Source organism: Anopheles bellator, chromosome 2 (genome assembly GCF_943735745.2).
Source record: "Anopheles bellator chromosome 2, idAnoBellAS_SP24_06.2, whole genome shotgun sequence".
Taxonomy (NCBI): domain Eukaryota; kingdom Metazoa; phylum Arthropoda; class Insecta; order Diptera; family Culicidae; genus Anopheles; species Anopheles bellator.
In genome coordinates, this window is record NC_071286.1 from 79,290,710 (window position 1) to 79,313,506 (window position 22,797).

Sequence of the window (22,797 nt, forward strand, 5' to 3'; positions counted from 1 at the left end):
TGGTTTGGTCCTGTGACATCATCTTCCTCCCAGTTTTTCATCAGAATTGCAATACAACGCATAATAATCTCAAGTGAACTCGAGTTCTGCAACAAAACCTGGTCAAAGCTTGTCGCATTATTTCGTAGCAGGATTCGTAGCAGATTCATTTTCCTGCAGCATCGTGACAGGGGAAAATCCAAAGGAGAAGTGAAATTTTGTGTCCATGCGGGCCAGATCTGGAGAAGTAGGAGAAGGTAGACATATCCTGCAACATGCCATCCTGCGAAGGAGTGCAACATTCTGTCCTGCAACACCTGCGAAAAATGAAGACATTGAACATTGACATGCCATCTCACATGAATTTGTTTCATTTGTTTGTAACAACACAGATGTCCTGTGACATCATCTTTCTCCCATTTTTTCATCAAAGTTGCAATACAACGCCAAATAATCTCAAGTGAACTCGAGTCCTGCAACAAAACCTGGTCAAAGCTTGTCGCATTCTTTCGTAGCAGGATTCGTAGCAGATTCATTTTCCTGCTGCATCGTGACAGGGGAAAAGCTAGAGGAGAAGTGAAATTTTGTGTCCAAGAATCTGAATGAATTTGTCCATTGCCAGATGAATCTGGAGAAGTAGGAGAAGGTAAACATATCCTGCAACATGCCATCCTGCGACGCAGTGCAACATTCTTTCGGGCAACACGTGCGAAAAACGAGGACATTCAAAGCTACATTATTTCGTTGCAATATTAAAAGGTTCTGGTGAATGCTACAATCGCTGGACGTATGATTTTCCCCTGATGGTTCATTGCCCCTTTCAGTGGTTCATTGCTGGGGCAGGAAAATTGGTTACCCGGTAAAATTCTCCTCATGTCTGCCGATGGTCATGAGGTATCCTTTTGCCCTAAGCTGTTTTCCCCAACGAGGCTAGGCTTCTTCTCCGGTTCATTTTAAACATCAACTTGAGGCCTGTTAGGCACTCTAATGCAAATGCAAAACATACGGCCATGGTTTGAATGTAAAAAACCAGACAAACAAATAGCGAATACCGTTCTGCAAGTCCGTAAAGGGTCAGTTTGAAATAAGAAAAAGAGTAATAAAGGTTCGCAAATTAATCATCTACCGTTGGACAGCGTTTTGTTTAATCTCTTCTTGGGTCAGTGGCAATTTTACCGCTCTGATTAACCCTCTGCTGGTCTCTGCACGGCCCAGCGTTAAGACAAACAAAACGGGCTATTTGAATCATTAACCAGTGGCGTCCATATCGCAGCTCTCCTTTGCCGAGAGCCTGCCATCGGCCCATTACAACCACAGTCTCAAGCTACAGCGAGCACCGGCTAGGCTTACGGCCTGCCTGCCGACTTGGACCATCGCACAATCTGCTGTGGTTAGGTCTTGCGGACCAACGACGACGGAGATGACAGTGATGGCGGATGGCAGTGGTGTTCCAGAATTAGTTCCGGAAAAGTTGCCTAAAAACCGTCACATTAACCGGCGAGTGCCCATCCCCGAGATGGCAACGTCTTCCAACGGCTGATGGGTGCAATTAAAATCCTTTATTGGGAGTCCCTTTCGTGAGACGTGGGCCTAATCTGTCCTGCCCCATCACCACGGACCCACGGGCCATTAGTAATGGGTGTCAAAAGGTGTCCACTCCGATGCGTTGAAATGAGCAAAGGCTCTCAATAAATACCGCCTTGGGTGCCCGAACGGCCCTGGAATCCCTTTCGTCCTTGGTTCGCCCATAAAACCGGGAGACAACAAAGTTGTCCCCTACCTTTTGCAAGTGGCACGTCGTTCGGTCTCCTTCAGCGGCCGAGTAGATATTAATTCAACTTTTATTCGTCGGTATGTTGTCTCCGGGGTTTCACTCGGGTTTCCGAGGGCACGACTTTGGCGTTCCGTTTCCACTTTGACCGTGCGTTTCGGGCGCCCCGTTCTGGTGGGGACATCCGCCCAGAATCTCCTTCCAGTTTTGTACTACACAGCCCCGAGGGTACATCTTGCCGGTTCTAAAGCCATCTGTCCTCGGCGTTTGTTTTCGTTCTACTGTTTTCCCCCTAATTTTTTCATGAAAAGTGTCACCCCGCCAAATAATCACTCATTGGGCCGGCCACCGAGGGTCCAGTTCCCGCAGTGTGATCCGAAAGAAGTTCGCGTAATTGTAATTAAGAGCTGAGCGGGAAATTAGGAATGGTAATTGGTGCGGTCGCCAAATTGGTCACCGTTAAGTGCGGTCGAGGGGCCCCGGGGGCCAAACCGAACGACCATCAACAACCGACGCGACGGTAGCGACGATTTGAGGACATTTCGAGCCGTGTATCTCACCGACGTACCCGAACGGCCAGTAAGGCGCGGATCTTCCGAACCGTTTTTGCCGCCTCAGTGGAAGGGTTACGGTCGACTTGATAACTTTTTGATGGCGCTTCAATTCCTACGTGGAAGCCGGCTCGCCGGTGGGCAATAGATTGAGGAATCGGCGAAGGCAAAGCGGTGCCATTATCCGGCGACGCGCGGCTAATGATCGTTTTCGGGTCAGCATCAAAGTTAAATGGATATGTCCTTCGGAAAGAGGCGGCACATCAATTTAAACTGCGGTGCAGTATTGAAGCTGACGCGATAAGCACAAACCACCGATAGAGCCATAAAATCATACAGCAGGAGATACATTTAAAAGATAATTAAAGTTTAACTGCGTTGATCACCGGCAACGGGACAAGGCATTAGAATTAAGGGCTTGTTTGATTCACAATCAACCGTCAACGGACAGCCCGAGCAAAAAGGCGTTCCGTAAGCGAATCGTATTTCAAAGTGCAAGCTCCAAGTTCGGGTGGCAGATTTGATTCGAAACGCCAACGTTCCTAGTCCACCGCAAACACATCGCCCACCCATCCCCACCAAGCTGCATCCGGAGTGCCGGAGTTCATTGCCCTACGACTGCTGGTATCCGCTGGGTGAGAGCAAAAAATCATACAGCAAAAAGCGCATCAGGCACGGGCCAAACTCGGCCGCTATGCAAACACCCCCAAAACACCATTAAAGCAGTGGTCCATTTGATTGAACTCCACACCCGGTCGAGGGCCCGGTGATGCAGCCAGCGATTAGAATGCTCTGCAGCCGAGGCCTGTCAATAATGCAGGTCGCAGCTGCTGCGCGCCTGGCCAATCAAATGGCCAACTCCAACCGAGCATGGCGTCGAGGCGCCACCGTATAAAAGCAAAATAAATCAAATTGAAAAATAAAAATCAATCATTGAGCGGAAGGAAAAAACGTACCGCCACACCCCGATCGGCTCTCGGATGACGGAGCTGCACTTTGAGGACGGGCGATGCGCATAACACAACGGAAGAGAGGAAAAAATGGTGACCAATAGAGTCGGGGGGAGAAGGGGAGCAACAACGGCCGGAACAAACAAAGGAACGGCAAAACAATTGCACACATGCACAGCTGTGTCCTGTGATGGGGTTGCGCCGACTAATAGAGAATTTATCGAAAATCCAGATATTAAATCGCAAACACGCGGACCGCACAGGTCAAATGACGTGGAAGAAAGCGAAAAAAAAAAACCGGGAAACCGGGACCCCGGGAGAATAGAAATAAATAGTCACCCCGTAATAGTATTTCACACTCGCGCTCATGCTTTATGTGTTTAAACACTTGGAACTGGGAGTGAAAAGGGCGGAACGGAACAAAACAAAAATCAATTTCCATTCGCGCCTTTTTTCTGGTTTTTATTAATACCGGGCATCTCGCCTCGCGGTCTATTAGTTGAATGGTTCTGCTGGCGTGTCACCATTTTTTCTCTCCTCACGAACGATGCACCATTGCACCAGTGCGTTCTGATGCGTTTTGAGTGGGTTTAGTTTTGTGGAAAATCTCTCTTTCGATTTTTATTTTCCATTCGGTTCCGTTCCATCCGTTTGTTTATTGCCGATTGGCAAGTAATAAATAGTTCGTGAAGGAACCGTCAGCTACGCGAACCGGAACCGGAACGGAGCCGACGTCGTAGATCGGGAATAACAATGTTTACGATCGCTGGCTGCGTCATCCGGTGTGGTGAGCCGAAAAATGGCGGGTAAAAATGGGTTCAAAGCGCCGAACATCGAAAGCTGCACTATGTGTTTTTAATAATTCATCTCACTGATGGTGATCCGCATACGATGTGGTCGCGTCCTGCGGGGATGTTACTGTGAGCGTGTGGTGAGAATGCCTGTGTGAACTAACGGTTTCTGCGGAAACAATAGGTGCGTCCTGGTCCATTTTGTTTTCGTTGCGAATCCGCGAATCTGAAGCAGCAAGGATTCTACAGCTGCAACATTTTTGGGCCTCCAAATTGAAATTTATGCTGCACATCGCCGGTGGCGATATTGATCACGATGAATAGGCTTTATGCGATCGTACACTACGGACGGGCGAAACAATAGAAAGACGCCTCGCTCCATTGGCCAACCGTTTTTGGCGAGCTGCCGAGTTACCTCGTTAATGGGAGACACTAAAGATTATATGTGACCACCGGGCGTTGGATTGTGGCAATCGAATTTATAGATGCCGTTTGAAGAATTTTTCACAAAAAGGACCTTTAAAGGGGAGGAAAATTCCATAATTAAAAGCATTATAGGAATTAAATAAATAGCCAGTTCGATGATGATTAGTTTTAGAGGCCGTCGGTCAATAAAAGCATTGCCTTTCATCGGATCGAAAGTGATCAGTTACTATAATATTATTAAAGCCCAACTCGTCGATAGAAAAGACATATTACATATCGATAAACTCCGACAACGATCGAGGGCCCGTCGAAACTCGTCGTCTGAATTATGTGGCCCGGCACAGTTTCGGTTACATACGCCTGAGGGGCCCGTTCCCAGTCACGGTTAGGCACGGGTTGATTTGATTTTCTCTCTCAAATCCTTCCTGCCTTCCGCTGCGACTCCGCTGTGCCCTGTGCAGCAGATTACTTAACGTCCCGGCGAGTGGGCATAGATCTTCACAAATCGGCACCGGCACCGGGTCCAGCGGCCCCAGCGGTCCACAACAAACTTCTTTCGCTTTGTGCAAATATGTGCGACGAATCGAAACGAAATTAGCCGGAGCCGGTCCGCAGACCACAGGGAGAGAGAGCAGGACAGCAGGAGGAAGAAGGAGACGCTGCGTGCACGGTTTTACTGTTCCGTTCCCGGTCGGCCGGGGAAAAAATGATCGATCGCGGGATCAGCGACTTGTGCGAGAGCGAAAGCGACGAACGGTGCGTGGTTAAGCGAGAGCAACGGCCCATGTAACGAGGGAAAGAGTGTAGGTTATTGAGCAATGATGACGATGATGCGGTTGTATCATCGCCGTCGGTGGTGGATGGAGCATAAAAATCGGCGGGAAATCTGGGTCACCGAAATCAACGCTCCGAGTGCGAGAGGAAAAGTGCCTAACGCGGTAGTAGTGGCGGCAGCGGCAACGGAGTGGCCTCGGTTATGCTTTAAGGATTCGGACTACCGTATCGTCATCGCGATCATCAGCGAACGCTGGTTCACGTGTGTTTACATTATTTGTTTGGTAACGTTTTATTGCTTCGAAGACGAACACAGAAATTGGCTGCATTAGCGTTTAGTGTACATGGTTTGGGACTAGAGAGGTACAGCGTAGATGCGTGACTCCGGTGCTCTGGGCTACGGTAGAGTTGGTAGCCTGAGTTGGGTCTGCTACGGAGCCTGAGTTGGGTCTGCTTAAACTAGAAACAAAGTAACCAAGGGCGGCAAGGGTCGCCCTACTGCGACTCGCCGTCGTCCGAGGACTTCTTTTCTGCCGTCGCCGCTGTCGTGGCCGCTGCCGGTTTCTCGTCGGTCGCTTCCTGCTTCTGATCGTCCTCGCTCTTGCGCTCGATCTGCTGCGACTCCTCGCCGTACTGGTGCTCGTGTTCCGGCTCCTCGATCGGTTCCGAGATGAAGTCCGTTGACTTCACGCCTACCGGGCGGATGTTGTGGTGTACCGTGTACTCCTGTTCGTGGCTCGCAGGCAGCTCGTGGCTGTGTAGCTCGTGGCTATGCAGCTCATGACTCTGCTCGTGGCTGTGCGCGTGGCTCTGCTCGTGGCTGTGCGCTTCGGCCTTCTCGACCAGCACCTGTTTTTCGACGTAAACCGGATACGGCTTCTCGACCTCGACGCGATGGATGACCGGCACGTGAACCTTCTTCTCGACCTCGTACGGAACGGGGCGATCGACGTGCTTCACGATCTCCTTCTCGATGTACACCGGGTAGGGTTTCGGGATGTGCACCGGATATGGCTTCGGCACTTCGACTTCCACCTTGTGGTAAACCGGAACCTTCACCTTCACCGGATACGGAACTGGCCGGTCGACGTGCACCTTCTTCTCGACGTATACCGGGACCTTCTTTTCAACTTCGACCGGATACGGCACCTTCACCGGATACGGCACTGGGCGATCGATGTGCACGGGCACGTGCTTCTCCACGTAGACCGGAACCTTCTTTTCCACCTCCACCGGATACGGTACCGGCCGATCGATGTGCACCGGGACCTTCTTCTCGATCACCACCTGCTTCTCGATGTTGACCGGGTACGGCACCGGGACGTTCTTCGTGATGACCGTGTGCTTCTCGTCCTTCCAACTGAACGTGGCCGGTTCCTTGTAGTGCAGCGCGGCGTACTGGTTGTGGTGGAAGGCTGGCAGCTCGAACGATTTGCGCGTGTGGTAATCGGACGACTCCACGTCGTAGCCAAACGATGGCTTGAAGCCACCGTGCAGTTCCGGTTCCTGCGCGTACCCGTACCCGTAATCGATCAGACCCCGCTTGCCCTGGGTTTTCGTCTGCTGTTCGGACTCTTTGGCCGCGCCCTTCTGCAGGCTGGCACCGGCCACCAGTGCCACCAGCAAACTCAACACAATGAACGTCTGGGCAGTGGAGTAGATTATGAGGGATGAAACGGGGGAAAGAAAGAAAAGGGAGTCACATATTATTGTTAGCTACTTAAAGATTGTCACTCCACCACGTCACATCTGTCTCAGATCTGGATCTGGGGGGGTCCACGAAACACGAAGCGCCACTTCTGATAGCAAAATCAATGCATTGTCCACATTGGCTTTTTCCAGATCTAGAAACTTTCCGACCGATCGGAGTGACACACCAAAGCACCGCCGAAGACACACACCTTCATGACAGAATTCAAACTGAGCAACGGCTGAGCTGCTGCTGCTGCTGCTTCACGCACCGAATCTAGGGAGAGCACTACCGAGCTGACACGATGGAGCGATCGCTAACGAATGATGCTTCCCACCGATGATCGTAATCAATTTATACCGGAGCCCAATTTTCCGCCTGCTACGACTACGACCGAGTGGAGTTTTCACGACTCCACCCTCCACGAAGATGAAGAAGATGGTGGCCACCGATAGCGCCGATCGCCGACTCTGCTGGCTGCTGTTCGGTGTGTTGGTTTTGGAGGTTATGATGTTTTGATGGCATCCCGTTTGCTCTCGTCTCGGCGAAGACTGCGTTCGCGTTGTGCTGCGTTTCGGTCACGCTCCTGTGGAATGGAAAATCCTCGCCCCAATGACGAAAACCTAACCTCGCGTGGAACCTGCTGGCCACACAACATGACACCACCGCATCAGTGACACAGCCCCTGGGACGACCCCGACCGAAAAAAAAAAACGACGAAGAAAAATGATAATAATTAATGGGCCGCGCGAACCGCGCCGATCGGCGGACGTGTTTCGTGACGATCTCGCTCGATGGTGGCCGATAAAGACCGCTCTTTGGCTTATCACCCCGATCGGCCACGGATCGATGGTAGGAAAAACGACAATCATCGCTCGATTAGGCAATTATCGCGTTTCGCAAGCCGCAACGCGCAGTTACGCCAGAGACCCTCGACCCAAGAAGGTCGATCCGACAGCCAGAAGCACGGTTCAGCGATCGAGCCATTTCTTCGAAACACGTCCGACGGACCGACCGGAGCAAAGTTAGCGAAAGGCGCCTTTTGGGCAGTTTCCTGCCGGCCAATCGATCCGTGATTGATTATGGCCGCCGATGGCGATTGGCGCAATAGGAGTCCGCGGGCGCCCTAAACGCGCAATCAGCTGATTGTGTGTATGTTTTCGGCTAGCCGCGTCATTTTTCTCTTTATGATGTCGTCTTTTGGCCACTCCGTGGCACTTCATCTTTCTCCGTGTCTGATTGGCCCAATTAATAGCCCCCCCCCAGACCCTGGTGTTGGCGATCGTAAATCGAGGGCCCGATAATGGTTGGCGGGCTGAGCGATGGTTGGTTTGGTCGGGATTTTTTGATGCACAAAACTAACAGAGCCGCCAAGAGGTCCTCGGGGTGCCCGCTAGGCGTATTTGGGTTATGTGGCTCGGAATCGTAAGAGGAACACTTCGTGTCTTAAACATACTGTTTGCGTGTCGCAAGCGGCGGAGGTGCGTTCTCTGATTCGCATTACCGAAGCCAACCGATAAATTAGCAGCCGGCGCTTAATTTTTGCCATTAAAGTCATTAAACAATGCAACGATCGCTCTCGGTGCACGGTGGAGCAATACCACGATGTTTTAATACCGACTGTTGCGTGTCAAGGCTGGCGAAATTTGCTTTTCCACACGGCGAATCCGATATTTAGTGCCCGAAACTTATCTGCGTTTGACTGGCGCTGGCCGTTTACTGTGCAATGAAGCTCTAATGTTCTAATCACCTTAGCGAAGCGATTTCTCGAGAACACGCGCCCGCGAATTAGGTACCCTCGGCAATTTGTGGCAATCATTAACTGCACCAATTGAGCAAGTGAGCACAATCTGGCAGCACCTTGACGTGCAGCAGAACCTTTGCGCTAGTAAAAGTCCTGTCTCGTCCCACGACTCCCAGGATTTCCGTCGCTTTCGGGGATGCAATAAATTCTGGGGAAACAATTTCTCTCCGGCACCGGAAACCGTACCGTGGGTGTCGGTCGGTCGGTGTGCCGTTAAAGATAAGAGTCAGTGTGCCGGGTGTCTGATTTGTATCCGACGGCCCGGCTTCCCGATAAGATAGAGTAGATAGCCGTTGGCCGCCCCCGTGAAGGCCGTAAGCCACGGCGGACGAAGATGGAGAGACCCGGGCCCGGGGCCACGTCAGCCGGCAGGCTGACATGCGGAAATAATTGAAACCGTTAGCGATAATTTATGAAGCTCATAAAACAATATCCTATTACAGTCGTCGATGATTTTCGTACCTCTCGGCACGGCCTCGCCCGGTCATCGCCCGGAGAGCCACAATTTGCTGGGGAGCGGCACGCTTCCCGTGATCGGTCGGAAAGCTTCTTCCCATTATCCTGGGGCACGCTTAAGAACGATGTCTTGCAGGGGAAAGGGGAGAATGAGCTTAAAACAGTGAATAATTGAAGCAATTTGTGGATAACCGTCAAATTTCACAATCTTAATGAATTTCGATGAATTAAGCACGGCCTAATGGTCGTTTAAAATGGACGATAAAAACTGGCCCAAAAAGTGCTTAATTTGTAAACGTCATCGCAACATTCGCATTTGCATTATCATTTTGAGTAAAATTAAGATATCGCGGACGAATGGAAAGTGAAAACCGAGTGAGGAAGGACGATGAAAATGTATGACGATTTATTTGACTTGAACGTGCGAACATTTGAATTTTGACAGCTTTTCAGTGGCAACGGAACCACTGATTTCGGGTCGCGTTTTGTAATGAATAATTCAACCGAAGCTTCGAAGCAGTCTTGGAGTCGTATCTCAGTTGGTGAGTAAAGTGAAGTTAATGCCGAACGGTTTGATCTTTGGCAGGCATGGGTTACATTAAGGCAGACGGCCACGCATGCATGACAATTTAAAAATGATGGGTTGCCTTACATCACGCCCCTATGGAGTTCCTTCCTTGGTTTGGTTCAACGATTGAAGCGTATTTGTAGGGCTGCCCGCGGCTCATTATCACGAAACAAGAAGGCTGTGCGTCGTAATCGAAGACCTTCGATCAAATCATTTCAACTCGCTGGCTGGTTGGGCAACGCATCTCCATGGTAACCGCAGGAAAATGGAGGCCCTTCGAAGTGAAATGTATGAGCTTGGAGCTGTTAATTTTATTTAACAAAATTAGACAAAAAAAATCGTTTTTATGCAAACCCTAATGCAGTTTATTTATATTTATTGATGAGATTTATTGGCGCTCTTTGGGAATCGTTTTCAAATCACGAACATTACAATTTTTGGAACCTAAGCAATTTCTAAAGAAAGTTGCGGAAACGGATAATTTAGCAATGAAAAACCACCTACAATAAATCAATCCCTGATCGATTACCAACGTGCTCAAGAACGACACCTTTAGCAGAAAAAAACATAGCATAGAAAAGGCAAAAGGCAAACACAGAAAACATACCACTTGACTCCCCGGCGTCCGTCGAAATGCCTTTTTAAATGGCATCTGTTTAAGCCAACGTGCAACGCTAACCCCACTCATTTATGGTAATTGGTAGGTCGAATAGAAAAACGGCACGGTAACAGCCATAATATTGGCCAGAAGCGTCACTCAAAACCGACGGAACGGTGCCGCGATGTACCGACGTGGGTCGGGCCGCCGGGTTTTGTGCGGCGGGAATTAGCTTCCGGAATGACGAGGGTCAAGGGTCAATTAAGGACGAACAATGAATTTGTTGATTGAAATACTTTATCGTGCCGTAACACGAAACTCCTGGCCGACTGGGCGGGGACGGCAAGATCGATGGCTCGGCGGGTTGAATCCACCTGGCGCAGTCCTGGCTCTAAGGCGCCGAAGATTGCTGATAGATTCCTCGGGGATAACAAGGATTAAAACGCTCAAGTAGATCCAGAACACGGAAGCATGAAGGAGAAAATAAGGTGCGCTTTCTTTCGAAGGATCCAATTTGCTTTACATTCCCTTTGCCACCGGCACGGCTCGAATCCTTTGGGAGAAATCTTCCGATTGTAATTGTAAATGATTGCAAAAGGATCAGGCGGAATAAAGAGTCCACTTGGTATCTGAGTAATTCATGGGAAAAAAATAAAATTTGAATTCGTTCAACAACAAATCTCGAGTTTCTGAGTCCAAACGCTGAGATGGCACCGGGACCAACGAATACGAATCCATCGTTCCGAGTTCCGACTACGCAGAGATTCATCATTATCGGATTCGTTCAGGTAACCCGGGAAACTGATATGGAAAGAAAGGAATGAAAGTCGATGAAAAACCTTTCAATCTATTGCTTACCATGATTAAACTGTTTGTGGCTTTCGGACGAAGTATGTCTTCCTGCCACATTTTCGGCACTTTAGTTGGTATTAATTTTTAGTTTACGTAGTCAGAGTCTAATGAAATGAAATAAAAGATTTTTCTACTGACCATGTTCGGACTTGCGGACGTGAGTTACACAATTTGTACTTATCGCAATTATTTATCTGATCCGTCGACGTTGAGTCTCTCCACGGCCCCACAGTAAGTCTGCTCACCTTGGACCGTCAGTCTTTGGGGACATTCCGCTTTAGAGCACTTTTTATAACCAAGTAGGCTGACTTTCTACAGCCAGCCAACGATCCAATTGCAGTGTGAGGGTAGATCTTTCTTCACCAGCGATTCATAAAATGTCTCAATCACGGTGATAAGATCGCGACGTGGCAACTTTACAGTGCCATATGGTCCACGCGATACCGGAAACCGATGTGCACATTTCCTCTCCAGTGGGCATACCGCGCAAGGGTCACGTTCATGGAACCCCCGGTTCACGTTGCAAATCACTGGCGACCAAGAGCCGGGACATTGTAATTTGTGTGGAAAACCAAAAACACACAAAAACCACTCCCAAACGCACCGAGGCGTAGCGACAAGCAAGTGAATGGTCACCAGAGCGCAAGTGGCCGAGGCGCAAGGGCCAAACGTTTCAACCGGTCATGGGTCTTTTACCACCGCCGCAGTTGTTCAATACAACAACGGCAAAAAATCTGTTGCAAACCCGAGTTTTGTCCGCCTGCTTCGTTATCAGTCCGGTGAGGGGGACCCGTGAGATGTTGCAAGAAGAAATTGTTGCTTCTTGCGCACGTTGGTCACATCCTTGGACGATACGGGTCAGTACAAACCGGCAGTGTGGCACTAGGCAGCGCTTTCCTCGAATACTTGACCGAAAACGCCGTCGGAAAGAAAGCAAGAAATGGCTAACAAATGGATCCAATTGAAGCTGATCGCCGTCAGCTTTGATTCACATGCGGCCGGCCTTTGCAGCCCACGATGACATAACCGGCGGGGCCGGGGCTTGGGCCCAGGGTGCAGCCTTAACCGTGAACGAAATGGTCGCAATTCGATTTGTTTGGCACGCGCTGCCAAGTAGTTTGTGGCGATTTGTGGCACTGTCTCGGTTTCTCGGTCGGTCTCGGCAGCGGGAGGCCAGAGAAGGCTATATAAAGTACATTAGGTGCAGTGGTGAAGCCATCAGTTAGCAACGATCTGTCCGCTAGTCAGCTACTAACGCAGCACTTCAGTCCACTCGAAACACGTCCCAACATGAAGGTAAGTCCCCATCGGCTTCCCGGCTGGATCGTGGATCGGAAAAGTGGGAGTGTGAAAACGCGAGTGATCCGGACCAACGTCTTTTTCTTTGCAGACGTTCATTGTGCTGTCCGCGGTGATGGTGGCACTGGCGGCCGGAGCTACGATCCGTGAAGCTGAGAAAACGATCCACAAGCGGTCCGATCACCACGACCACGTGAAGACGGTGACGATCACGAAGAAGGTGCCGGTGCCGTATCCGGTTGAGGTGGAAAAGCACGTGCCAGTGCCGGTGAAGATCCCGTATCCGGTGCACGTCGAGAAGAAGGTTCCGTTCGTCATCGAAAAGAAGGTTCCTGTTTACGTGGAGAAGAAGGTGCCCGTTCACGTCGATCGGCCAGTGCCGGTCGAGGTGAAAGTACCGTACGAGGTTCCAGTGTACCACAAGGAGTACGTCGAGGTGCCGAAGCCGTATCCGGTGCACGTGGAGAAACCATATCCGGTGTACGTGAAGAAACCGGTCTACGTCGAGAAGGCGGTCCCTGTTACGGTGCACATCAAAAAGGTGAAGAAGCACCACCACTGACCGCAGTTCCCGCTGGTACCGGTTTTCTCGGTGCCATTCGATAGTCACTAACAGAAAGACATAATAAATATGGCTGTCCAATGGTGAAACAAGCGATCGAAAATGTAAAGAATGTTTTATTTTCAACTAAACTGTTAACCTTTTGCGAGTATCTTGCACTCAGGGTAACAGGGTAGCTCGACATAGATCGACAAGATCACGAGGGCTTTTGGACCGAAAAGATTCATTAATTTATGTTTGTCCAAAGACTCAAAAGCACTTTGAATGTTCGCTGAAGCTCATTTTTATATTTTGCTCAAAATTGATGATTTGTTTAAATCATCCTTTGAACCCCCTTTAAACTTTTATACTAACAATATTAAATTAGTTCAATTTTCCGACAGCGCGTGAGCAACGCGAGTGCACCATCATTAGGGACCCACTGAGCTGCGCTCAGCCCCAAAGAAGCCTTTTGGCGCCCAAAATCCTTAGACACCAGGCGTCTCCATGGGGCCACACTGAACCTGCCAGATGTGAATATATTTCCGAATGCTAAATAATTTATTACCTGTTTTATTTTCATCTCTCGGTCCCACTCATAACAATAAATCATTGTAACGGTTGAGCAAAGCGCACTCAAAGGAGCAGCGAAAACTGTCCGTTGCCTGTCGTTCGCCGGGCCGGGAAATAAAACGATGCAACCGTCCCGCCCGGTGCCGGGTTTTAGGCTACTTTCCTTACGATGCATTTTCCCCGGCTTTCGGTTTTATTAAATTGAAAGTTGACAATTTTCTTACGTGGCGTGGAAACTTTTGCCCAGGACCAGGAACCTCGGTGCTCGGAACGTTGGCAAAAATTAAGACGCCACTTGACGTGGGTTTGCGAGGTGACCTGGCCGCGCTCGGGGTGTGTTTTTGCGAGCGCATTCATAAATTCAAATTTCAAATCATGCCTCACGGAACCGGCAGTCTCCCGGTGCCTCCCGGACCTGGGGTTGGCTGGGTTTTTGTTTTGAAATTTCGCAACCCCGACGGTCGTCCTTTGCTGGCCGCAACCACAGTTAGCACCTTCCGCAGGCTCGCGCACAGCGCAAAGACTGTGCACGCTTATTGCATGGCGCTCGAAACAATAAAAATTGTGCGCCCGTTGTCGGCTGGCTTTGGTGCACCGATGGTCCCGCTGCCTGTCCTTACTCGCCGTGGTGTGTCATCTCTTCGCCTTTTTATGTTGCCGCCGCCGTTTGCTAGTGTGCGGTGCCGGTTGGCAAAAGAATCCCTTTCAATGGTCTTCTGTGAGCTTCTTTTTTTCTAATTGCTTGCTCCTTTTCGCTTCAAAATTTCCCTCCGACTATCGGCTCTCTCTCTCCCGCGGCTCCGGTGGCTAGAATATTGTGCTTTACATTTTAGAGAAAACAATGAATCCATAATTTATAAGTGAACGGGGCGGTAGAGCGAACGAAACTCATGATCGGGCTTCCTTGCCGCTGGTCGGTTGCCGGTTATCGTGAAGAGCTACAACGGACTGCACCGTGGTTGGCTCCTGCGGCAGCATTCGTGTGCCAGTGTGCGCCAGGCCACAGGAATTAAAATCACGGCGAAGCCAAAATCTAATAACGTTACCGAGCTAAACAAAGAAACTAGCCGGCCAGCATAAGCTGGCGACATGCATAAAAATCTTCTCGAACCACCCCAAAATCCGAGGGGGGAGTGGGAAACAATGCGAAGCATCCATTCAGTGCCTCGCGGCACCCACATGCCAATCCTGCCCGCCGGCTGCTCGGCTGTGGCAATGGGTTGATCGCAAACTACAGGCAAACAACTGGTAAAAAATCTTTACACAAATCCCCGGAGCACCCCGGGACCGCCAGCACCGCAAATCGCAAATCATACCTCCCTTGTGTATGCAGACCGGGGACCGGAGAAAAGTGCCGGGAACGTGCCGGGCCGGGCCGACCGTTGTGGCGTAAATGCATCGCGACATCAATGGCCGCGCCATCCAATGGAAAATTTGATTCATAGCAACGGGTTTTATTACTTTGAGCAGGAGCTCCTTTTTCTCTGCTGGCTACTGCTGTTCATTGTACTTTGCATCGTACCTTTTTGTCGTCACCCACCGGAGGTTGGTCCGGCCCGGCACGCACGCGATCGAGAGATCCTGGCAACAGTTTGACAACGCCACGAAGGCGCAAACTCGCAAACTAACCGAGCGAGAGCGGGCCAAGAAGCGCCGGGCGCTTGATGGAAGCTATTGCCGTTTTTATCTAAGGTTCGAAAAGCATTAAGGTTGTGCGATAAATAAAAAGTTAAGTTATCAGGTAGAGCATTCAAAGTCACACACAAAGCGGTTACAAGGCAAGAAGGAACCAGGAGTCGTATATAGCAATGATTGCGTTTCTGGTTTTATGAGGGTAGGGAAACAAATTCCAAAGTTCCTTTCGACCCATGCTTTGAAAAATCTTTCCCATTTTACTTCCGCATCTTTAACACCGACCAAAGGGAACGCAGTGCGCAACACGCCTTCCGTGGTGTTGTGTTCGAAATTACCCCAAAGAAAGCCTTCAATATCCTTCCGAAAAATTGTGAAACAATCACTACCGTCTTTTTTAATTATTTTTTTGTAAATCCTATTCTTCACATCTAGCCGAAAACGCTTTTTGTAACAGGCATCCGGTGTCCTGGGAACTTGGGCCCTTGGGTCCTAAAACCTACTATTCGCACCGTGTACGAGGCGGCCAGTTGCACGTTATCGTATAACTTTCTTAACAAACACCCCCCGTCTATCCCCGTTGCCGCCCCAAAAAGGACCGTCCCGGGAGGCAAGAGTGAGCCGTGGAACCGAAAAGCGGGCGCCTAAATGTATGCAAATCTCTGTCGGTAGCTCCATGGGGTGGCCACGTGGAGCTGACTTACTATCTGTTTCGACATGCTCACCGCAAATCTGGCCACAAACACTGCGCCAATCACACGCATACACAGAGAGAGAGAGCCCAAACGTTGGGCGCAAGTGCATCTAATGACCGTGGCCAGCCAGCGGGTTCGGGCTGCCGGCTGAACTATTATTACCATTTTTGCGACTGCAACCACAATTCATGGTCCATCCCGGGACTGCCAGTGGCGTGTCCGGATTTTCGGGCAATCCGCAACGCACCGGAGGGCGCGGAGAGGGGGGGGGGGGGGGGCCATTTTTCCGCAAGAATTGCTTTTATTTTATTCCCAACCGGACGCAGCGTGGTTTTTTTTGTTTCACTTTCATTCCGTCCGTTACGGGGCTGGGTCCCAGGCCAGGCAAGGGTGGCAATTATTATTACTCCATTTTTCATGCAGTTTTTCCAATTTTCTCATGAATTTATTACAACACGGAATTGATGGTGGGGCCGCGCGACGCCCAGTGTTGCTGACGGCCCCGGAGAGCCCGGATTTCGGTTTAGTTGCAGGGCCTTTCTGCCTTTCCCAGCGGATGGCACTGCAAACTCCGTTTCGCATGTCCGCTTTGCGTACAAATTGATGCTGCCCCAGGACGGGCCGCACACCGCGTGGCCATTCTTATCTCGGGTGGGGGGCGCCGTTGGAAAAAAGGGAAAGTTTGGTGTTTGTGCAACCCGTTTGCGATCCGGTCCCGGTCCGTGTGTTTTTTACCCACGTTTCGTGGCTCTCTTCTATTAATATTTCCCAGTGCTCTGGGGCTCTGTTTGGTGTCCGGATGTGGGCCCCGTCCGCCACGGAGACTGTCGATGTTCGTTGTTTTTTAAAGATCGTGCCATGTGAATGCCATTTTGTTTTGTTCCGCAAACCCCGTGGCGAAGGATGCAAGTTTCGCGGTGTCAGTTGAACCATCATTTGCATTCGACGCCGGAGCCGACGGACGGCTGGGCGATTCTTGGGGAAAGATAGTGCGTCCGTCTTTCCACCCGGGGGCCGGTGCCGAGCGGGGAAATGTTTTCTGGTGCTACACGCTGCTCTGCTCCTGGTCCTGGTGTCCTTCTTCAGTTTCCAGTCCTTCACTCCATTTTATTGTGCTAGTTTCGAGCAGTAAATACAATCCGTTTCCGGTGTTACGGTGCAGCATGCTGCTGCTGGCGCTGTCTCGGGCTCCGGCCCATGCCGGCCAGTTTAATTGTAGCCGTCCCCACGCCGTTTGTTCCCTTTTGCGTTTTACACGTTTCGCCGCTGCACGATGGTGAAGCTGTACGTTACACTGTTCTGTTTGCCAATTCGTTTATATATTTCCCGTATTTCATGGCACGGGAACATTTTATCGCCGCCAGTTGCGCCACATGGTGTCTGGACTTTGGGTACGCGGAACTTCCTTTTTTTCGCCAAAGAATAGGGAAAGCAGCAATTCCGCTGTTCCGCCGGTGTCAGCTACAATGGTAAATTAAATTGTAACCGCGGGCAACCATGGAACATGCAAACTGAAATTTGTATTAGTTTTCAAATCACTGTGACGAGCGATAATTGGGTAGATATACACAATGGGTGATGTTGTAATGATTCATTTTGGAAAAAGACACAGTAAGACACATCAAGCTTCGTCGATTGGAACATTGGTCGATAAGCCCTAAGGGGGTCAGAAGTTCGATCTTCTCTACTCAATTGAACGATACCCGAACGATTTATTTTATTTTATTAATCTTAAGTAATCTTTCGTCCTTGGGCTTCGTCCACTAACTCGTTGAGACCGCAATATCTGGAGGCATTAAGATATACAAACATATTAAACTCGAGTACTAATGCTCTAGAAATTATTATGTTTGATTGGCACAGTTTTATACTCCCGTGATTAAAACATATTACATCTGAAAGACGATGAAACTCTTCTCGATTTAAGGATAGCGATCAATTTCCCATCGAAGGCAGGAATAATGGCAAAACACGATTATTAGTACGTTTTGTGTAACGGGCAGCTGAGCTTCACACCTCACACAGGACCCCAAGTCGTGTGTCCGTTGTCACCTTGAAGGAACCAAACTTCGATGCTGGCCACTGCTAGGAGACTAGAAACCAACTCACCCTTAAAATGCAACTCTCATTTTCGAATTTGCCTTGACACGACGACACGACTTGGCTGGTCTCTCCAGTGGAGCATCTCGACGAAAGTAAGGTTGGTTTGTGTGGAAAGATAAAGCATCCTGGACGACGGCGCTGTGGTCCGACCGCTGCTTGTGCTGCTGCGGAATGCGGTCGTCGCTGTTCGAGGCCCAAAGGCAAGGCTCTTTTGAACGCTCCACCTGCGATGCGAAACGACTCCCGGAGTTTGGGCTGCGTCCCTAAACGGCTTCAGAGACCAAGGACAGAGAGCGAGCAAGCGAGACACCAATTAAAGTTAATATGACACATAAATTAGGATATGGGGAAAAAGCCACATTAAATAATTACAAAACATCCTAAATTTATACGTCTTGATATCGCAATTTACAGCCCCGACACGGCGCACTCCTCGGTCCTCCACGAGGCCACGAGCACCTGTACCCCGTCCCGGTATTTATGCGTTGCGCTTGCACTGCACTGGGCACCGGCGTCATATCCTGTAGTGTGGTTCAAGCCATCCTCTTACACGCCACCGCCACCTGGTTGCGCGATGGTCGTGGCGCCGCTTTGGGACGGAAAGTTTTCTTTCGAGGACTTCCTTCCGGGACGACGGCGCGGTGTTAGCTGATGAAATAGTGCTCTCCGCCGTCGAATGGTCTCGTTAAAAGCTGGAAACGTGCAAATCCGCCTTCCCGAGATCCCATTATTTATTGACAGAACTCCGGAGAGGCGGGCTGGACGTGTTGGTGCGTGCGTTCTGTGGCAGTTACGGCATAACTTCAGCACGACGACCTACCGACCGAGGTAGGTGAAATCAATAACTCAACACGTTAACGATCGTCGTGTGTGCTCGCTGAAAGGAGAGATCCTGCAGAAAAGCCACTAACGCCATTACTTTCCTCGCCAGAGACGGGAGTTTCGATGGGAAAACTAGGACCCCCAGCGAGCTGGTTATCAATTATATTTTAAAACGAACCCACGCTAGAACTCAGGTAACTGTGGAATGGAGTGAAGTAACAAACTCGCTGCAAAACGTAGCAAAAAATGGCACATCGTTGAGGTCACCTGTGCGCGCTAAAGTGCGCAAAGGAAATTTGCGCAAACCTGCGTAATAAAAACAAACCAATAGAGCCCGGTCGCAATAAGAGTCGAGTCTCTGCGAAGAGCTAAGGACTATAAAGTCGGCATCGGCAGTCCTCCTATAAAACTAGTTCAAACACCCATCGACGGCACCATTTCTGCGGCACACATCGGCAGGAAAGTTCGTTCGGAAAATGAAGGTAAGTTGCGGGTCTGCGCCACATCGACCCATTGTTTGTTTGAGCCTTCTCGATCATGCCTCGTCCAGTGCTTAGGATTTCTGCTACTTGCCGTCATTGCCACGACGACGTGTCAGGCTCAGCTGAGGTACCGTCCGGGAGTCTCCTATGCCTACCAGTACCGCACCGAACGGATTGCGCCCGTGGAAGTTCCGAAGATCCCCCTAGTGGTCCCCGTCGTTCCCGTTGTCCCCTTGGTCCACGTTCAAGCCCTCGGAACCACCAGTCGCCCGGCAACGGTGCGCCCTGCCCCGACGCTGCACTTCCCGACTCGACGGCCAATGCAGGCTCTCGATCGGCTTCACACCCGCATCGACATCGGACGGCATCAGGTGCAGCACCCCCGTCGGGTCGCCACCCTGGCCATCCCCGTCGGAACGGTCGTGGCTCACACCCAGATCTTTCGCAAGCTGCACTGAGCTGAAGGTGGTGAAATAAAACTCATGAACCAATAGCCAAGCGTCAATCGTCAATCATTCAGCGAGTTGAGCGGTTTCGCGAAAAGTCAATAGGAAATGTGGTGAGGTGTTCGTGGTCAATTACGAAGATTCGTGAATCGTGGTATGGTTGTGATCTGATTAGCAGCGAGAGATCGGCCGGATCGGTGTGATTTTACGGCTCCACTCGTTACGAAGCCCGGGCCATGGTTGATGATAGATCCTTTGCACAACTCTACTTGGCGGTCAATTTTCACGCACATTCACTGTGGCCAGTCCGGCGTGCGCAATGCGTGAGGCGTTCGGTGAGCGATGGTGAAAGGTGACGAGACGATCGTGCCCCTTATTAGCTTGTAATTTAAGTGATAAAGTTTCAAATACACCTCCGTCGCTCATTGAGCGGGGAGCTTTTGGTGAGACGAGTGTCTGTCGGCAGTCGAGGCGCGGTTAAAAGGCGTGAATTAGGTTTACAGTTTATTGAATAATGCATATTATTAGGGGCCTGAGGTTGAATATTGTAATTCCACAGTCAAACCGATTCATTGTGTAACAACGAAAGCGGGGGTGGGCGATGTGTGACGAAGATCGGTGAAGATCACTTAGCAAAAGTTGAAACTATCATTTTGGTTAGAGAGAGTTTGTGAGCGAAACACTGGGTTGTTCCATAAGTTTTGTGCTTCATAAACAGAGAATGCCGCTGTCAGCCTAATTTTTTTTTCGTCATATTGGTACACTCTTCATAGGAACGAATGTAATTTTTTTTCGATCTATCAATTCAGTTTATACCATTCCTTTCTACAAACCATTTAGTATCGACGTGTGATAGTATTTTTTTACAGTGGAAAAAATGTAGCATCATGCAGAGATTTTTTTATTTTTAGAAGGTTTAAAAGCTAAGGAAATTCGTGAACGAATATTGGAAGGACTCTTCGCCTTCCATTAATACAGTAAGGTTTGAAAATATGTAGAATAGTATTGGAAAATCGTCGGGTGACTGAAAAAGATTTAGTAGATGCCTTATGACTCTCTATCACCATGATCCTGATTCAAAACAAGCGACTAGAGAATGGTTCAAATGTGGTTCTTCGGCTTCGAAACGAGTTCGTGTCCAGAAATCGGCCGAGATGGTGTTGGCATCAGTTTTTTGGGATGCGAAAGGAATTTTGTTTGCGGATTACTTTCAATCCGGTTAAAACAGAGAATTCCAAATATTATTGTATCCTTTCAGACCAGCCGAATGGAAAATCGGTTCCATTTATAAAATACCAAATTTTTGTAGAGATTATTACGTAAAAAGCATATTTTCCGTGGAACCGGATGACGCAGGTACATTTTGGCGGTCTACAACCAAACCAACGGCTGCACGAAGCGCAGCAAAGTGCAGCGGTCCTTGGAGATGAAAAACAACCGCCGAAAGATCGGATTTTTTCCCCGGATTCGATACTCAAATATCACTCTCCCCATCATCATGTTTTCCTGACCTGACCTGACCTCGGGCCACCGGCCCCCCGAAAGGGCTGCTGGTGGGCCCTCTCTGCACTCCATTAGTCAACCTCAATTCCACTTCAATCCAATTTCACACACAACACACAGACCCCCCCCAGCCAAAAAAAAAAACACAAACCCACAAAAGCACGGCCAAGAATCCCTGCCGTGTGCCGTGTGGAGAAAATGGAGTTTTTTCCTACCAAAAAACCGTTTCATTACACAAATCCAATGGCCCATTCATTGGCCGCGGCTGCACGGTTTTTGCGAAACTTGCTCCTTCCTGGCGGCGATGGCGACCGGGCGATGCTTTTTGCCGGATTTCACCCCAAATCACCCCAAATTGAGGAGGTCGCCGGGGTGGCCGGCGCGTCGAACTGCGTCGAAAACTGTTGTTGGCAACAACTTCAAAGGGGTCCGGGGTCCGAAATAGGCAATTCCAGCCAACCGGATACCCGGTCCTCATCCCGGCCGACGCTCACCCGGTGCTACTCGGCCCGCCCCGGGTTTGAGTAAACCACACAGAGAGAGAGAGAGAGAGACCGGTTCAAATATTGAAATGAAAACTCCGGCCCGTACGAGGCGCACGGCTGATGACCGGCAACCCCGGGTCGCATCTCGATGTCGATCTCTCGCCAGAGTCATAAAACTCATCGATCAATCATGGTGATGGATTCGACTTTTATTCGCCACCACCGGACGCTGGCCGCTCCTTGGGCTAATAATATTTTCCGGAACCGGGGTGGGGGGGAGGATGAGCCACATCTGGAGCCGCATTTCGGGCAATCAAACGTCAAACAGAAAGAGGCTCCGGGGCCCGGCTCAAAATCCAACGGCAAAACTCGCGGAGCATGCGGTCCAGAATTCGGCATTTCGTGTTTCGGGCAATGGTTGATGGGCAATTGAATAATGCAGATCCAAACGTGTCCATCCTGGGTGACCGCCGGTTCTTGGGCGGGGCCGCCCAGTCCCCCAAGGTTGCTGCTAATCCCATCGGGCGGTGGACTTATTCTCCAGAAAGCCTCAAAAGATGAGCTACCGGTCGAGTCGTCAACCACACAAGTTGGGAAGGGGGTCCTTGGCCAATGGCCAAGCGTGCGGTCCGGAACCGAGAGCACTTCATTAAGCTAAGGCACTTTTTCTCCCGCACCCGGTTCGCCTGAATAAAGCCGGCAAATCCTTTCCAAGAGCTGCCATCTTTGTTGCGGTTAAGAACCGTCGTGCACTATGATGATGTCCCGGGCTAAGTGTTCGTTTGGACGGCCCCTTGGACGGGGCACCCTCGTGCGTCTCTTCAGCAGATGGCAGACCATATTGCATGTCGTACAACAATGATCTTTCTCTGGCCGGGGCAGTGGCCGGCCCTTGCCGCCGAGCCAGCTTCCTTTCGAAGCCATACTTTTGTCCTCGTCTCGGGTGGGACGCTGTAAAGAACGGTTCAATGGGGGCAGCATTATTGCTGTAGTGTGTTCATATTGT

General features: G+C 50.1%; 2 protein-coding genes across 2 annotated transcripts; one reads left to right on the top strand and one right to left on the bottom strand.

The window, feature by feature from the left end:
* Window positions 1-5,737: 5,737 nt before the first annotated feature.
* Window positions 5,738-11,267, bottom strand: LOC131208140 (titin-like). Its single transcript, XM_058200788.1, has 3 exons — window positions 11,217-11,267; window positions 6,470-6,886; window positions 5,738-6,391 (listed from the first exon to the last, which is right to left on the bottom strand). Exons 1-3 carry the CDS (start codon window positions 11,265-11,267, stop codon window positions 5,738-5,740), a joined length of 1,122 nt encoding a protein of 373 aa, XP_058056771.1.
* Window positions 11,268-12,500: 1,233 nt separating this feature from the next.
* On the top strand, window positions 12,501-13,071 carry LOC131208141 (zinc finger protein 512B-like). Its single transcript, XM_058200789.1, has 2 exons — window positions 12,501-12,506; window positions 12,601-13,071. Exons 1-2 carry the CDS (start codon window positions 12,501-12,503, stop codon window positions 13,069-13,071), a joined length of 477 nt encoding a protein of 158 aa, XP_058056772.1.
* The last annotated feature ends 9,726 nt before the right edge of the window (window positions 13,072-22,797 follow it).

Bases quoted from the DNA above. Each gene is read 5' to 3' on its own strand.
- LOC131208140 (XM_058200788.1), bottom strand. From the start codon at position 11,267: ATGTGGCAGGAAGACATACTTCGTCCGAAAGCCACAAACAGTTTAATC. The intron at 6,887-11,216 runs GTAAGCAATAGA...TCCACTGCCCAG, and splicing joins CCACAAACAGTTTAATCATG to ACGTTCATTGTGTTGAGTTT. The intron at 6,392-6,469 runs GTGGAAAAGAAG...TATCCGGTGAAG, and splicing joins CGGTACCGTATCCGGTGGAG to GTGCCGTATCCGGTCGAAGT.